This window comes from Molothrus ater, chromosome 2 (genome assembly GCF_012460135.2).
Source record: "Molothrus ater isolate BHLD 08-10-18 breed brown headed cowbird chromosome 2, BPBGC_Mater_1.1, whole genome shotgun sequence".
Taxonomy (NCBI): domain Eukaryota; kingdom Metazoa; phylum Chordata; class Aves; order Passeriformes; family Icteridae; genus Molothrus; species Molothrus ater.
Genome location: NC_050479.2, coordinates 34,793,096 through 34,811,157, shown reverse-complemented (window position 1 = coordinate 34,811,157; position 18,062 = coordinate 34,793,096). Strand labels below are relative to the sequence as shown.

At 37.4% G+C, this 18,062-nt stretch overlaps 1 protein-coding gene across 1 annotated transcript; it reads left to right on the top strand.

The window, feature by feature from the left end:
* The first annotated feature begins 2,392 nt into the window (after positions 1-2,392).
* On the top strand, positions 2,393-17,009 carry CRLF2 (cytokine receptor like factor 2). The gene is made up of 8 exons (XM_036388585.2): positions 2,393-2,548; positions 9,425-9,536; positions 10,229-10,401; positions 11,438-11,577; positions 12,338-12,500; positions 14,235-14,349; positions 15,381-15,465; positions 16,637-17,009. The coding sequence occupies exons 1-8, from the start codon at positions 2,440-2,442 to the stop codon at positions 16,907-16,909; spliced, it is 1,170 nt and encodes a 389-aa protein (XP_036244478.2). The 5' UTR covers positions 2,393-2,439; the 3' UTR covers positions 16,910-17,009.
* The last annotated feature ends 1,053 nt before the right edge of the window (positions 17,010-18,062 follow it).

Sequence of the window (18,062 nt, the reverse complement as noted above, 5' to 3'; positions counted from 1 at the left end):
AACTGATGACAGTTAGCAAGGGTGCTGGAAGTTGCAGCTCGCAAGTGCAGCCACCCAAGAGCTGCTGGTGTGGGTAGATGAGCTGGCAGAGGGCCAAGATCTGTTTGTGCAGTTTGATCCAAAATGAAATATGAACTCAAAAGGGCTTCTTTTAATTTGCTTGCATTACTTGCATTGTTCTCATCCTCTGTGTGTCTTGATAAGAATTTTCTCTTCCAGCAGTCAGCATCAGAACCCCTAGCTGCTTACTTTTCATCTCGCCTTAACCATTTGCTTTCCCTACTGCTGCCTGAAGTTGCAGGAGGAATCTTGTTTTCTCAGTCCAAACAATCCAACTGCTCTGTGTGTGAGCCCTGAAGAGGGGCCACGTTGTGAGAACTCTCTGCCCTCGTCCTCTTGAGAGCAGTGACCCAGAGGACACGGGCAAGTTAATCAAGCACACTCCTGCAGGCAGGCAGAAAAAGTCCTCCAGGGGAACAGATCTTATGGTGTCACTCACAGCTGTTCAGTTCGCGGACTGGGATCATGAAAAAAATCAAATCAGGTAATCAGAGCTGGTTTCCAGTAAACAGAACCTAAGGTAGGTGGTTGGGCCACTATCTGCCAGCATGGGAGGGAGGTGGGAGGTGCCAAAGCCCTACATCCCTCAGTGCCAAATCTGATATTTCTCTCAGCAGTAGCAAAAATAGCTCAACAGTGCATCAGCTTAATGCAAGCAGTTTTTTTGACCTAGATGTCATTTTTATTCTGCAGGACCTCAGCCCTAGGTTTGGGTTCCAAAGTAGTAAAAAGAGAGATTTTGGGCTCATTTTTGTTTGACCTCAGTATATGAAAAAGAAGACTGGTGGGAGGGATAATTACTTGTGGTACCAACATACATAGTGGAAGGAAAAGGTGAGTGAAAATGTGGTGTTGCTACTTGAGAATTAGACCTTGTTTTAGATGTAATGTCTCAAAATCAAAATAATTACAATCCAAGAGGTATTTTAGATACCTTTCCTTTGTTGTCTTCCTCTATCCCTTCCCTCCTAACAATGAACTACCTTAGGAGCTCTGAAGTCCAGTGTATTTTACCTGTGTGAAAAGAAGAAAGGGATAAATTTGGCTCCATCACACTCACATGTTCTCTAAGGACAGATAAGACTCATTTTTTGGAAGAAAAATGTGGTTTTAACCCAAAGGGGGACATGTGGGGGTCACCATGTCCTGAGGAACCAGAGGATTTTGGACCTTTGCCTTTGTTTATCTCACTGACTTTTGCAATGCTGACTGTGGAAACCATGAGTGATATTAGCTTTCCATTAACTGTCACCTACGACCTAGTTTAGTATTTGATGTTTGTGTTGCTTGTTACTTTAGTTCCAGGAATTAATGAGTCCCTGGAGGAACTTGATCAACAGCAGGGACCAGACAGTTAACATAATACTGTATGTATGTCAGAGAGTTTTGCTGGGGTTTCCAAGAATTACTGAGATTTGAATGGGTATTTTTGGGACATGCAGACTTTGATGATGTGACTAAGCTGAAAAAGGTCTCATTGGACAAACAGATCTGTTGGGACTGTGAACATTTTAGGTAGGGATCTAAGAGGAATGAAAACAAGCCAAAAAAAAAAAATCATGGCAGCACTTCTCAGTGTACTCCCAGCCATCCATACCAGGCATGCCAGACAAGTTCCTACTCTTGAGAAATTTGCAACAAAATATAGTTCAGGGGTCTCGGGCAGCATGGTGTGTGTGCCCAGGGCACTTCACATGCACCATGACCGACTTGATCATCTGCCCAAGAGAGCCCCTGTGTGAGAAGAAGGTTACTGTACATTTCCTGATGCCTCATCAATGTCTGTCAGTTTCTGAAGGGATGGTGACAACATGGGGCCAGGCTCTTCTTGGGGTGGCAAGAAATAGGACAAGAGACAATGGGAAGAAACTGATGCACAGAAAATTCCACCTGAGTATGAGGAAGAATTTTACTGTGCATGTGACTGCACAGTGGAAGAGATGGTCCAGAGAGGGTGCTGAATCTCTCTCACTGGAGATACTCAAGAACTACCTGAGCATAATCCTGTGCCATTTACTCTGGAATGAGCCTGCCTGAGCAGGGAGATTGGACCAGATGAACCCACTGCAGGCAGTCCCTTCCAACCTTGCCTGTTCTGTGCCTCTGTGATTGATTCTGTGATACTATGTGGTCACACCTCTGCACAGCTGCCTCATCCTGGTTTGCATCAGGGCTATGGTCTCCTCTGATTGATACAGCTGTGAGAAGATAAAGCTGGGAAAAGAGATACTCATGTTCTGATTATATTTTTTTTAAGAAGGTCCTGCACTTCTAATTTGTTTGTAGCTATAGATAAGCCATTTTTTATTTCCTGTTGTCATTTCCTCCACTTCCCTCCAGCATCTGGTATAAAGTGATCAAATAGTAAATCCAGAGATTATGATTACTCATCTCTTCACAGTCATTCCAACCATGAGACTCATCTTTCAAGCATATTCAATGATCTTCATACTAGGCAACACGGTGGCTTCTCAGTCACAATCATCTGGTAAGTTCAAATCCCCATATATTTATTTAGAAATTGATTTATCAGCTAGCAATATTTCTGTGTCTATAGCAATATTTCTGTGTATATTTTACCTCATGTGTTACAATATTCAGTGCTTTTTTTGATTAGAAGATTGAACCAAACAAAAATTAATATCCAGCAGAAATGAAAGTGGTCCTCTGAAAAACAAAATATAACAGATTTCTATGAAAGTTTTCTAACAGAGTAGATTGCAGCCAAAAAAGAATACCCTTCAATGAACAAAGAAGGATAAGACACATTCAAGGTAAGACTTCTGCACTTAGTACTCTAAAAGAATGAACACTATGGGAAAAGATCAGCAATACTTTGTTCCTGAGAAAGCATCAAGACAAAAATACTATTACACAGCAAAATTATTAAAGTCCAGTTGTTTGGCTACCTAAGAACATCTCTGTCTTAGGTATTTGTCTGCAATGCCATTACTTATAGCTTGTCAAAGATAAATGCATTACTACAGAAATCAAACATAAAGCTCAACACTTACATCAAAAATCTAATCTTCACTCGAGTTAAATTCCCACACATTCCCTGTCATTCATTTTATAAGGAAAAAGAAATTCTTTAAAGTTATAATCTCATGCTATCAACCTATAAGTTATGTCTCTGTTCTGCCATACATATGGTAAATATCATTTCTGGCAATGTTTCACCACCTGATTCCCCAGGGTTAATTGTCCCTGTGAGTCACTGGCTGACTTGTGACGGAAGGTGACTTCTCTGCCCTGAGATGGCAATCACCTATAGCCATGCAGGGCTGATGGCGTGCCTTTGTGGAACAAAATTTGAAAATTAAAGCAGTGGTACCTATATTATGCAGTGTTGTGATGCCTGGCAATGGTCAGTGATCTGCTGAGAAAAACCCCAAAGCACTCAATTTGGTGGATTCTAAGAATCATGCTATAAGAATTATACCTCGTCTCAATATACCTATAAAAAACTTTCACTTGCTGGCTTTTTTCCTCTTCTTGAAAAGATTTTTGCTATTCATTCTCTGTCCTATGTGTTCAATTCAGCATCCTTGTGCACAAATGGCACTTTCGCCTACATTTCTTCCTATCAAAAAAATAAAACTTTCCTTCATCAACATGAAGAGTAACTAAAGACTATAGGTTCAGATCTGGGTCTTGTTCTCCAGTAGTTTCTGTACAGTCTACTGCAACATGTGGAAGTTTAACATGTGGTTACTTATCAGGTTTCATCAGTCTAAGGAAATCAAAAGTGTTTTTTCTTCTTTGTTATGCATCAATGAGGTTGCAACTGTTCCAGTACATGCATGTTTCATTCTGTTATCTTTGCAGATTTATATTCTGCCTCTCCCTTTCTTTTTTTAAATTTGTTCCATGACATTTAGCCTTTTTACATGTTCCCCTTCAGTAGTATCTTTTCTCAGTAATAAATTTTGAAAAATAGAAAGGAGGTGGAATGTACTTGCTCATATTCTTTCTCATGGTTGCATTTGCATAATTTTTTACTCAAGAAATGTTGGGTTTTTTTCCCCTGTAGAACTACTTTCTCCACACACCATAGTGGTATTTTCCATGCTTCTCTGTCCTCAGAAGAATTAGGTGGCCAGCAGGGCCTGTGATGTTCAAGTCTTGTGCGGCACCTTACCAGTCCCTGTCTGGTTTTATGGAAGGTGTAGGCTTGGATAATTTCTCTAAAGCTCTTGCTCCAGGGCACTGGTATATATCCTCCAGCACTGCAGCATGCTGCATACCTTGGTAGACCAGCAGCTCATCTGCAGATAGAAAGTTGTAACACCTCTTTTAGCCCAGGGACTGCCTGTTCATAACATTTTTGACCTTTTCATCTATCAATTATTATAATAGAAAGAGTAATTATGAATGTGTTGCTTTGGTGTATTGTATGCCTCCAGGATCACAATTAGAAGAAGGCTTTAAATATTTGCCATTACTGTGGGAGAGCTGACATATCAGCTGAGAATGATCTATGATGTCACAGCTGAATTCAAAAAATTCCATCATAAATAAAGGGAGAGAAATGATCCTCTCTATTCTCTTTCTCTTTCCACTAACAGAAGATACAAATGATTCTGCCTGCAGAAGTATGGGTGTATACTTGCTTAAAACCAAACACCTTTTTGGTTAGTGGCAAGGGAAACATCATCAAAAAGAAAAAATATATTTCAGATAAACTGTATATATCCTCAGAGGACTTGATGCCAATTTACACTAAACTTTAAAGAAACTCACTTAGGTTATGCATGCCTTCATGTTGAAATTTAAATTATGCAAAATATACATGTCATAATTTCAAAAGATACATGTAAATACCTACTGTACATTTACAAAAAGTACAACTCATACTACATTCCAAAAGGCTTCACAACTCATGAAATTAGGAAGCACAGAAGAAAATTTCTCCAACTAGAGCCCTGAAAACAAAGTCTTTAATGATAAAAGATTGGTAAGATTCTGTCCTACATACCTACTTAATTATCTTGAAACTGATTTCTTATGAATTTTTTTTAAATGGGAGCACAGGAAAGAATATGTATATATCACCAGATGGTTTACTATAATTTCTATTCCATTTCAATTAACTTTCTATTTCTTGTTAAAGAATTTAATAATGTATTGCCTTCCCTTTTAGTACACAAATAACTGCAGTTGTTGGAGTTTATACTTTGATTTTAAAATCCCAGCATTTTAATTCATAATATGTAAGGATATTTTGCAGAAAAAGTTTCTGATTTAGATATATTTATTTATGTTGTTAAGTTGATACACTCTGACCAATCCTGCTGAAGTCAACTACTCAGAGTTAGGTCAATGAATAAATCACTGCAGGACTGGAGTCAAACTGATATTCTTTGCCATACAAAAAATGTTCATCACCAAACCCAAGATTTAGTCTTCACCTCTGAATTGCAGCCTCTCATAAGTAGTGCAGAGCTATAATACATTTGAAAAAATACAGAATAAAGATTGTTGTTTAAGGTTCAGAATTAATTGGTGTCTTTTTTTTGCCTTCCAACAGGCTAGTCTGTGTCCACTTTGATTGTGTGGAAATGCCATGGGATTCCTCTGGTTTCCTTACTAGTATCCATCTCTAGAGCTAGCCATACCTCAAATAACGTACTGAGAGTATGAAAAGATCAAGCTCCCCCTTGAAAGAATGCCATGGGATTCAGGGCTTTAATGCTGGTGTCGTTTTCACATTGGTATTGAGGGAAAATGTGGCACCCTGAAAAAGGATTTCAACAATTGACCTGCACAGAGATGGAAGGGTGGCTTACAACTTCACCAGATCTTTACTTCTCTGCTGGCAGGTTGTAGGATACATAGTCACAGGTTCAAGGAGATTCCCAAGCACAGATCACCTAGCTGAGAGGCAAAATCAGTCTAAATTTTGTCACCACATTAATTGTCAGATGTGTAAAAAAAAATTTGGAAAAGCAATTTCTGTGTGCTCTCTCTCACAATTAATGAACCAGTGTTATCCCTCTTAATTCTAACAATTTCCCCAGAAAAATAATTTGCAAAGAAAAAGAAAAAGAAAAAGAAGTTATTTATACTGTCCAGTAAGAGAAAATGAATTTAGAAAGAATAAGCATTATAGTACTGTTTAAGAATTCCAGACTGGAGGGATAAAACTCATAGCATTGTAGTTTTTTTCCTTTTTGAGATATTTAAGACAAACTTTTACTTTCCTTGCCTCTGTTACAGTGTTCTATATTTATGTTATAAACTCCTTTTTCCCTCTTCCTTCTTTTGTTCTGTACCTGCACAGCCCCCGTGACCAAATTGACTGAACACCTCAGATCAATTGTGATGGAAAGAGACTTTCTATATGGGTCATGTAGTGACAGGACAAGGGATGCTGGCCTTAAAATGAAAGAGACTGGACTTAGAATAGGTGTTAGGAGAATGTTCTTTACTGTGAGGGTTGTGAGGCACTGGAACAGGTTGCACAGGGAAGCTGTGAGTGCCCCATCCCTGGAATTGTTCAAGGCCAGGTTGGATGGGGCTCTGAGCAGCCTGGTCTAGGCTGCTCAGAGCCTCATCCAAAAACATACCTAAAACATACCCATCCAAAAACATACCCTACAAAGAACATTGTGCTTTCTGTCGTTCTGTCCAAATATTGTACACATAGAAACAGCATCAGAAATTAATTTTGAAATTAATTACCCTTGAAAATATATAATTAAGAAAGCAAGTACTCTTCCTGTTCTTATTTTCATAATTGAATCATGATCATTAGCAGTTCTTTCTCAAAGTGAAAATACAGGCAATCAGACTAATTATCTAAAAGTAGAAAGTATATATTCTGTAACTTCTAAAGGGAATGGAAAGGATTCATTATATAGTCATAAAAATTATCTCAGGACATTACAATATTCTCCATTCTAACATGTACAGGCTTTTTCATTATGTCAATTTTACTTAAGGATGGAGAACATACACCTAATGCACATTAAATATACATTAATCTAGTTTTATAGAAAATCTAAGTCCAAAAACTAAAGGATTTCAGTTACATTACATACTGCACGGCACAACCATGCTAAAGTAGTCCATAAAAATTAAAATGTAGTAGTACAATCATAGACCAAGAATCCACTGTTAGGCACTTTGCCTGCATATTTCTTAGAGGCTTTAGTAAAAGACAAGATCATCTCTTAGACCCACACAAGGGAATTACAAAGAGCTTGAAGTCTTATGTAAAATGACAAGATCATCTCTTAGACCCACACAAGGGAATTACAAAGAGCTTGAAGTCTTATGTAAAGTGACCTACTTTGTTGTAGGTACTTTGTTGCAACAGAGGTAGAACTGGCTGGATAAACTCCACTTTATTACACCTTTTAAGGTTTTTCACTTCTGTTTTTGTCTCAGCATGTAAACCAGGTTTTCTGTTTGAGAAAACAATACAAAACAAGTTTGCAGGCAGTAGGTAAGAGATGGAGGAGGTAGTTTCAAGTCCTCTTCTTGAGTAAGAGCAGAATCTTTTTTGCACAGCTCCACGAGTCACATAGCAGAAACCTGAAGGTAGATCTACGCAGTATGTCCTGAATTTTGCCATAACTGTCATGAATGGTTTTTACAAGACTATGTGTTACAACACAAATACAACTCAACAAAAATGTTATAACTCTAATTAGAGTAGTCATAAAGCACCTAGACACAGATAAAGAAAGGCATGAATATAGGCAAAATGCTTACTTGAACCCATGTCTCACGTTCTTCATGTTGATTACAGAGCAAAAGATAGCAACCATGAGAATAGTTACTCTTGATTCCAGTGAAATAATTTAAATGACTGGATATAATGAAAAGCCCATAAGAAATATTTTAAAATTTTAAACCCCTTCAAAAGTCCAGAGGAGCATGAAATGTACACAGCGATCAAAGCTAAAATCCTAATATTTTCCTTCTAGACAGGAATATTGCAGCTAATAATTTTAGTGGTAGACACTTCACAGCTGGAGAAGTCTGAAAATTTTACCTTCAAGTGGTTTCTTGATGATACGTCTTCTTCCTCTTTATTCACTCAAGTAAACACAATTTCACATCTTATAGAATGCAAAATAAACATTTTTTTATATAGAATGTATTTCTAATCCTTCTGCCTTCTTAATTTCTTCATTTCTTCAATGTCAGGTTTATCTTCAATGTCTGATTGTGGAATCCTGTGTCCCTAGCAAGAACAAGTGTCAAGGAGATGATTGGAGAGGAAATAATATCTGCGTGCAGTCAGGGGACATTAAATGATCATGCTTGTATTTAAGGTGGAACGGGCCATAGATCAAACATGCAATGCATCTACTTGTGCTGGTCTGCTCTGTGTTGCTGTGGGTCTTGACTGGTCTGCATTTCTGGTGTTAGTTCCTGGTTTCTCATAGCAAACATCTGACAGTTTTCACAGATGTTCCCTACAGTGTTAGTTCCCAGATTTAATCAGCAGTTATTTTGGGGAAAGTTGTCCTCAAGGTGTACACCTCATGCAGTGCAGAACGTGGCCCAGCCTACTCGTTTTGGTCCCGGGACCATGTGGCCAAGTCTCTCTCTCGTGTCGCCATGCATGCCTTCATTTCATTATTTTGAAATTCTAATTTCAACCTCTCTAAGTTGTTTTACTCTATTTCCTTGTATTTTGGACACTCTTTTGTCTTCTTATTTTATGATCATCTGAGCCTATTGCATACATATCTTAGAAATACTGATTTCCTACTGTGGAAACCCAGGGCACCTGGAATACTTCTCTGTCTGCTCTGGGGTGCCCTGACCCCCAGGGGAGCACTGGCTTTGACCCTCATTCATGGAGAAAGTTTCCTAGACTTCAAGATAGACTAGAATCTACAAAAGTGTGAAATAGATTATAGAAAGTAGTGTAAGTGTATCACTTGGTGAGAAATTTAGGTTTTGGTATTTTTAGTATGTTGTGGATGGAAGCAAGATGGAGGGCACAGGGTGTCATCCTGGGTTTCTTCTTCATGCTTCTTCTTCCTTCTTCTTCATGGGTTTGGGTGGCATTTTGTAATTGGGCAGAAAAGTCCCCACTGGGGGCTCTTTGGGATCAGTTATTGGGTTAAAAGGCAAAATAATCTAGGTGCCAGTTCTTAATTGGATAGTTTAGTCTTAATAAACCTTGTAACACGAGATTGTGAGCCATTTTGTGCCTTGCTGCTGAACTCATTTTTGTGAGACTGTTTTACTGATAAGAAATAATAAACACCTGAGTCCGAACATGAACTACTGTCTCAGGTGCCTTCAATCCAGACCCAGAGACACTGACAGCCTACTAACGTCAAGGGATGCTTTTTATACTCACTCCTGAAATCATATTCTCTGTAAATGTCCTGAGCAGGTGGGGAAGATGCCATCAACACCACAATAATCAACTTCAATAACGAGAAGATGCAGATCACATGGGCAACAAGAGAGCTTTTTCCCAATGAGAATGTGTCATTTTTTTACACGTGAGTATTGTCAGGGCCTATTCCTCTCTTGATAAAGGATTTACTTAGGGACAATGAATATCCAAGTCCATTTGAGTCTTCTGTGAACTAGAAATTCTTTTAACATTTCTTAATATCCAGCATGAAACTTGTTTATATTCACAACCTACAAAAGCATACAAATCAATAAACTTGCTGAGTAATCAGTCACAACAGACATAATATGAAAGATTTGTCCCTCTTCTGTCATTGTCCCTGTTCTGTGCATTGCTGATGCTAATTACACCATAGAAAATGTTTTTTTCACATATATGTATATATTTTCCTTATTAACTGAGATCATTAATGACTAACAGAAGTGTAATATTTTGGTTAAAGAAAGTCATAGTGCTTATATTTTCTTTCTGGGTTATATATATGGAAGAACTTTTCACAGTACAGTCTTGAAAATAGGATCATGAGAGCATCTGTTTGAGCAAGTCATTAGAAAATAACATGAACAAAACTTGAATATTTCAGACTGCATCCAAACCAAGGGCTGGAAATTAGGTGAAGTTTGGGTGATGAATTCCCTCACACCACTATGAAATTTGTCACTTCAATAAAAACCATGCTCGGACTTTCTTTGACGTAGCATTTAAAAAAAAAGGCATTAAAAATTTAATTAACTTAATTTTTAAGTTTTCCATTTACCAATATTATTTCATTTACAGATTTGGTGAAGGGAAGAACAAAGCTTTGAAGCCATGTACCACCTATTTATTGGATCAAGATTATAATTCTGGATGTCTTTTTAAGACAGAAGGACCTACCCTCACCATTTCTATCAGGAACAGCAATGGAAGTGATGAGCTTTTTTTAAAAAATCTAAAAGCTGATTTTTACAGTACGTTTGAAAAATCATGACTACTTTGGCAGATTTTCCAGTTCTCTAAGTTTGAGAAGAAATCTCTTATATGGCATATAAAATATTCTTATTGTGCTCGTCAAAACAAAACTACAGTTATTAAATGCTGATTTTTGTTCCTTGCTGTAGTTACATAGGCTTGTGTGCAGCTGCAGTTAAGTGAGACAACATAGGACAGTCAGACTTGTCCCGAAATACAATTTCAAAATCCAAAGGAAAATACTAAATATATATATATGGGTGTTCTTTTTCTGGTGCAGGCCTGCTGCACAAGAAAATGAATAGTTTTTTGTCTTAGTGCTGACTAATTTCTCATTATTTCAACATAATTAGTGTGATATTTCTCATACTTTCAACCTTCATTCTTTTGCCATTTTTCATGCAATATCAGGCAGCACACTGCTTCTTGTCAAAGATGCTGTCACAAAACCATCATTGATGCCAATAGAAATTAGCTGAGTGGCTATGGTACAGTCTGGCAGAGTAAAAGGGACATCCTACTACTAGTAGAGATATGTTCCTGTTTTTATTGAATCTTTACTGTCCCTGAATACATATTTACCATCTAGTGTGAGATTAATTCATCAAAAACTTCTGGAATTTTGCATACCTACGTCATTCAAAGTGCAATGATTTTTTTTTCCTAATAGAAATCACACAGAATATATACAATGGAGAATTATCTGAAAAAATTATATATTCCAAACTTATTAATAATGTTTTAGCAAAAGGGATTAAACACAAATCTGTCAAGGCATCAAACTTTGAGAATGCTTTTATATTCTTAATTTTACCAATATCTGTTAAATTATGGAAAACTGCAGCCTGATCCTAAAATTTTCACTATTAAACACTCACTGATAACAAAATTAATTTCAAAAAGGTTAGGTAACAAAGGACAAATATCAAGGATCAGACTGAAGCCTTTAAATTAGGAAGGCAGAGTTTTCATAATACAAGAAGGCAAGAGTTCATTTTAGGATGCTATAGCAAAATTTGTTTCTCTTTTTCTCAGTAAAGCCCAATCCACCAGAAAATGTGACCTTCTTCTGGAAAGAGGACACTGTTACTGTAAGCTGTAATAAACCTGAGAAAAATGCATGGTGCTTGAGATTTGAGCTTCAGTACAAAAGCAAGTTTGACAATGATTGGCAAGTGAGTTGTATGTTACATTTTTAATCAACATTGAAAGCAGTAGACATCACATTTTTATTCAACACTAGAAGGAGTTGGAAGTAGCATATCCATAGAAAATAAAATATGTTTGTTTCCAGATTTTCTCCCATCCTATATTTTCAAATATATCTGCTAGCAGAAAACATCTAGATTTTTAGAACCCTGGGTTTCTACCATGCCAGAAATAATTTATAAATTTAAAGGCAGTTCCCACCTTAAGAGCTGAGGGCAATCTAAGGAAAAGGCATACATTTATAATAGAGGAGTTTGGAAAGATAGAAGTAAAAAACAGATTAAGGAAAAGAAGAGAGAAAAAAAAAGAAAAACAAATGAAATAGTATAAAAAAAGAAATTACACAGGATTCTTATTTATTCTAAAATAATCTGCTAAGTATTTCCAAACATTATTTCACTAACAAACCTTTCCATTCTCAAATATAACTTGTAAATATTTTGTGGATTGGAGTGTCTTTGTGTATTGTAAATATGCAACTGTAACATAGTGCACTATGCAATGATTGTTAGGACCTTCAACTCAATACCACACAACAAGGAATGGATATGAATAGTCAAAAGTCAATCAAGAAACAGAATTCCTCAAAACTCAGAGAAGGTAACATTTGTTTTTGAGGTTTTGCATTGTCTTATTCCTTGTCCTAGTTGTGATCATGACTGTGTACAGCATTTTGAAGCACTGTCTTGAAAACCAGAATTGACAATGATAAACCTTCTGTCTCAGTCCAGAACTTCTAAGTGCTGCAGTATTGGAGAGCAAGGCTTCGATCCAAGGAAGTGCTACTCTTTCCGGGTCAGACTGAGGAGACTGGTACCACACTGCAACGTGGTTAAATACAGCAGTGACTGGGCGGCTGAAACATTTTGGATGAATGGCACGTTATTAGGTAACAGCAAATATATATATATAGTCTAAGTGCAAAAGAAGAAGTGGTGATTTCAAAAGAAGCTGAGGACATGCAGCAAATGAATGTTGCGCTATTGTTCTCCATCTTGTGTTATCAAAGAAAGTTCATGTGAATGTTTAATTTCACCTGTTTAATTTAACTCTATCCACTCTGCTCCTGATGGCCCCTGAAGCTACCAATTAATGTCATAATCAGGAAAGTTAAGAGTGTTATTATCTGTGTTACAACAGCACTGAGGATCCCCCAGTGACAGTGATGTAATGCGTGAGGGCTCAGTGGGTGTGTGTGTTGAAGGGAGGTGCCCATATTTGGACATCAAATATGAACTCTAAGAAAATCCCTGAAGTCTAATTTTTGAAGGTAGTTTTTGCAAGTACATCCAGTTGTACTACAGGACCACAGGTCACAGAAGTCTGATGCTCAAGTATGTTGGATTGATCGAAACGAGGATGGGGAAAAAGAGATTGAAGGGAAGCAAAGCCAGAATTAGCACTGCTTTCTTACCAGAGAGTTGCACTTAACTGAGGGTGACTGACATTAATTAGATTGTCAATGCAAACAATATTCCTACTGCTCATCAAAAACAAATCCCAGTTTTTCTGTAGAAAAAAAAAATGTACACCATACAAACACATTTGTGTTACCTAAGCACAAACTGCCACTCACTAGACTTTACCAGAAGTCTGTGAAGCCCTCATACGTTCAGAGTAACAAGATCTGATTTCTCTAAATTGCAATGGGCTATTAGCTCACTTGAAGACAGCCTAGGTGGGATGAAATCCTGGACTATCGGTAGCCTGTACACTCATGGCCACAGTGCTGACCTACAGAGAAGACTCTTCCACACAGCTCCTTCATTGAGGCAAGCAGTTTTCTTCAGGACTTTAATGAGTTATTGACTCCAAATCTATAATCAGATGAAGCTGTGAAGAAATTTCATAAACTCTGAAAACCTCACTTAGCAGGGGGGGTCACAATTTTACTTGTGGTTTCCTGGCAGCTAAACAGAGCAGGGAGGTGGAACAGGCTGGACAGTATGACGGAATAATCATCCAGGGTTTTGGCATTTCTGTGGAGACCAGAAGGCCAGTAGTAGGAGGCAGAGGTTTGAGGTGGCATTACAAAAGCTGCAGGAAGACCACTGAGAATGCAGGAAAATGCACAAATTCATTAGTTTTATATACTTGCATGTTAGGTGTTAGCCTGCCTCTAGTTACTTTCTGGGTATCAACTGCTGTGATTTGCTGGCTCTTCGTTTGCTGGGATTATTTATTTGTTTTTTGTTGGCAGATACAACATTTGGGCTACATGTAAATTTGCACTTGCAGCTTTAATGATTGTAAGTAGGTTTATGTAATACAGATCTTAGCACAAAGTTGCTTTATCACTGTTACAATGTGATGAAGGTGAGTAGAAATACTTGATTCATTCATAATGCATCTACACTGCCTATAAGACCCTCTGTTGTCCTGTATCACGTCGTTTTAGGTAAATAAAAGCACAATTTAATTTTGTTGCAAGGTTTGGGGAAGCAGAGATTATCTTTTCAGTCTCAATTGAAAAATTAAACTTGTCTTATTTTTCCTTAAAAACATTTCTGGCTTTTTTTTTGTTTTCTTTCTAAAGAAAAATCAATATTTCAGCATGACTAGGAACATTTACAGTTAAAACAAAAGAAATTTTTTGACATACTCTTTTTGTGATTATCCTTAGATTCATGTGATGATGATATAACTCCTCAGTCAAAGACAGTAATTATTTTAAGTTGTTCGCTGGGAGTACTCTTAATGATGCTTATCCTCCTGATTCTTCTGTGTAAGTGGCAGAGGTAAATACAGTTTTACTGGTTACTACTAAATAGCCATGCCATGAAAATAGAGCTGTCAGTCTGGAAGAATCCTCTTGTGATGAAAATTCTTGTCAGGCAAAGTCATGGTGAAGATGTAGAAGTCAGTAGCTTAATCACTGTTTGAGGAATAATACATCCTGGCCTTCCAAACACCCAGGCCTTTAATTTGCAAAACTGGAACAATTCTGGTAAAAGACAATGTTTCAGGATAAAATTCTGTCTCTTCCACCTAATTTCTTCTCTTTTAAGGAAATTTAAGTAAATTCTGAGAAGCCAGTTTTTCTAGCTACTTGTTCTGAAAGGACGTTATTTTGTTCAACCTTCATCAAACAATCAAAATGTCTCTGTGCAGTAGGATAAAGTAAGCTTGAGTAAGCTTGATAATAGGACTATATCAATATTTAGATTGGCCGTTGAATAATGCTGTTTGTGTATAGAATTTACAATGAAAAAAAAAACCCAAACAACTACCAAACAACAAGCATACCCACAAAGGCCCCAGATTTTTGCTTTTTTGGTGGAAAAAAGTGCCAGAAATGACATATTTTCAGAGATGAAAGTATTTGTGACTCTAATTACCCTTTCAGTTCATAAATTGAGTTTTTTCTCCTGCACTTCTATGGCTCACATTTACATTTGGGCTCACTAACTCAGCCAATACAGCTGGTTGCTACACCTTCTTCCCTGTCTAGGGGAAGGTAACTAGAGATTGCAAGCTCTGACTACTGCATCAAGCAGAATGGCATATGCTGAATAACTGGAAGGTTGTGTAAAGTCTGGATTTTGCTAGACTGGGATGGAAAATTTATCAAAAAAGTCTCTTAGCCTGATGGGGTTTCAGACTGTTATAACTGCTTTTTGACTTTAGAACACATTAAAAAGAAATCAAGAAGAGAGGACTGTAATGTAAAATATATATGTGGGTACAGAACTGTGCTGAAGGAGATGTTTGTATGAATAACTGTGCTATAACAAAACATTTATTTGTTGGGTTTTTTCCCTTTTTTCAGGGTTCAGATGTCAGTCCTGCCTGCTATACCAGACCCAAAATACCCATTAGCTGATCTCTTCAATGATCATAATGGAAACTTACAGGTAAAAATCACCTTAGCTGAGCTGCGAACTCCAAAACGTTGAGAATAATTTGAAGGTAGCTACTGATCCTTGCTCTGCACAGACAAGGAGTCTCTGACCCAAGATAAAAGCCCCAAAACCTTCCCTCTTCTGCAGCATCACCAAGGATCCACGGAGCAAATGCTCATAAAATCAGTGCAGTGCTGCTTTGGGACTGTGACAAGGCACTTGCTATAGAGACAGAGAAACTGCTGGAGAAGAATTTCAGAGTGTTGAGAGGCACAATATCTACTGAAATGACATTGTGGTGTCTGCACCCTTTCCTGCACATGATAGGTCAGGGAGTTTGATCTTGTGCTTTATGTTTGTGAAGTGCTGAACCTGTGAGTGCTGGCACACACAGCTTTGCAGGTGTCAGCCACAGGAGGGAATATCCACCCTCAGCCATAGAGGTCCATGCTCACAAAACCTTTAGACATAGAATATCTATCAAATGAATAGACTACAGTTTTTGCTTTTGTTTTCTTAATGCTTCTTATGAGTCATTCATCACATATGTGGTGTAGTTTTCTGTGTTAGTTGTTCTAGTGTTTACCTTAATTGCTAGTAAGTTTCCTCTAAAGGGGAAATGGGTTAAATATTTATGTTTTCAAATCCAATGAAATATCAAAAATCAGTAATAATTTTTCAGTGACAAGCTGAAATTTTTTTATATAAAAGACAGCTTTAAACTCAAAGTGAAGAAAAAAGATACAAATTCAAATTAGTACTAAAGCATTAATACAGATATGCTATGTTGCCTAAATCTTCATCTGAACTTAGTCTTAATTTAGATTAAGTCAGTGCTTGGGTCAAACAAAGCATGAGTCTATCAAAGAGGGAGCACCAGGTATTTTACACATCCAAGGTTTTCTAGGGGCCCTAATTAAATACAAAAATGTATTTTATGTGGTCTCAAGAATAAGTAGGAATTTGTATGCAGTTCTGGAATCCTATCTGCTTTCCTGCCACTCTTTCTTCTGTCCTGTTATTTTATGTCCTGCTTCTCTACCTTGCTTCTGTTTCATCATCTCCTGGCTTATCCTGGAAAGATGCCAATATGAAAGGAAAGTTGGTAATTGGCATCTGTACAACCAGGCTTCTTTTGACAGATAACTCATCTCTACTGACATTAACATTTTAATTTTTCTAGGAGTGGCTAGACAAAAATGATCATGTGGTGTTGCAAACCAAGCTGGAATATGAAGAACCAGAGTCCATCACTGAGGCAGAAAGCCAGCAAGAAGATGGGAAGAACAGTGACAAACAGGGGCCTTTGGAAAAAATCTTCACTTTTTCAGGAGCAGCTGAAAATAACGATGACAAAGCAGCTGAGATTGCCTGCCTGATACCAGCACCCAACACTACAGCTCCTTTTGCTGGCTTCCATATTATAATGAATGATGACATGTATGTGATGTTATAAAAGCTGCAGAAGGTGTTAGGAAATTCCATAAAAATCCTGATGAGTTTGGGAGAGTGATGGAATAGAAAAGGTCATCATGATAAGATTCACATCAAGAAAGACACTGGGCTGTGTTTTTAGATCTGTACATTCCCAACAGCTACAATCTCTTGGGCAGACTCAAGTGTTTGAAACAAGCTCCTGATAATTTATAGAGTCAGGATTTGTTCTTCTAATTGGGGTTTATCCCTAAGCCCCATTTTCCTTCTATGGAGAGGAGAGCACAGGAGCTCTCCCATAATATATGTCAGCAGAGCTGAGATTTAGTCCTTCTGCTTATGGAGTGCGTAGAGCAGGGCAAACTACACCATTGCTCTTCGCAAATCAAGAGAGAAAAGAAAGAGGTTTTGCTGTCTCATGTAAAGAGATTTTTGTTGCCTAACTTTGCATTTCATGACACGTCTTAAAGGTTTTATAGAGAAGGAATAAGGCCCACTTCTAAGAAGAGAAGAGCAAGGATGAATCACATTTTAGCCTGCAGATACCTCTTGTGTAGGCAGCTTCCTCCAGAACAGCAGGGCTTCAAGTGTTTTCTCAGAAGGTCATGCCCTCTGTGTCTTACAGTTTTTGAATAGTCAGCATCTTACAGCCTTTATTTCAGAAAGTTGAAGTTCATTTTGAACAGTATTTGTGTTTAACTGAGTTTCATTTATTTCAAACTGGGGTTTAGTGCAATCAGCAGCTGTAGACATAAATTAGGACTTCTTATTCATATCGCATATACTAGTCTCTTGTTTTTCTTTAGAAAATGGGGTATTTGGGTTTTTTTTAACAAGTTTAAAAATAAGTTTAGAACAATATTTTAAATTTTTCTAAACATACAGTCTTTTAAAGTATGTTTAATTTCAAATCTAAAATGCACTATACTCAGCAATCAGACTTGACAAAAAAAAATCTCGATGATTCTGAGTTTCTGCATATCACTTATGTTACATGCTATTTGAAAGCTAATTTAGTAACAAAATTTAAGTGTTAAAAGTGCCTATCATCTGGGTAAGCAGATACAGTATGATTATATGCTGAATTAGCTGCAGTTATTCACCTGCACATCAGTCAGTCATTAATGGCTTTACCAGTTGACTAAGCCTTGCGATTCACATACTTGCATTATGCA

Excerpts from the sequence above, each read along its gene's own strand:
- CRLF2 (XM_036388585.2), top strand. The coding sequence starts at position 2,440 with ATGATTACTCATCTCTTCACAGTCATTCCAACCATGAGACTCATCTTT. Across the intron at positions 2,549-9,424 it reads TTCTCAGTCACAATCATCTG|GTGGGGAAGATGCCATCAAC; the intron begins GTAAGTTCAAAT and ends TGTCCTGAGCAG. Across the intron at positions 10,402-11,437 it reads TCTAAAAGCTGATTTTTACA|TAAAGCCCAATCCACCAGAA; the intron begins GTACGTTTGAAA and ends TCTTTTTCTCAG.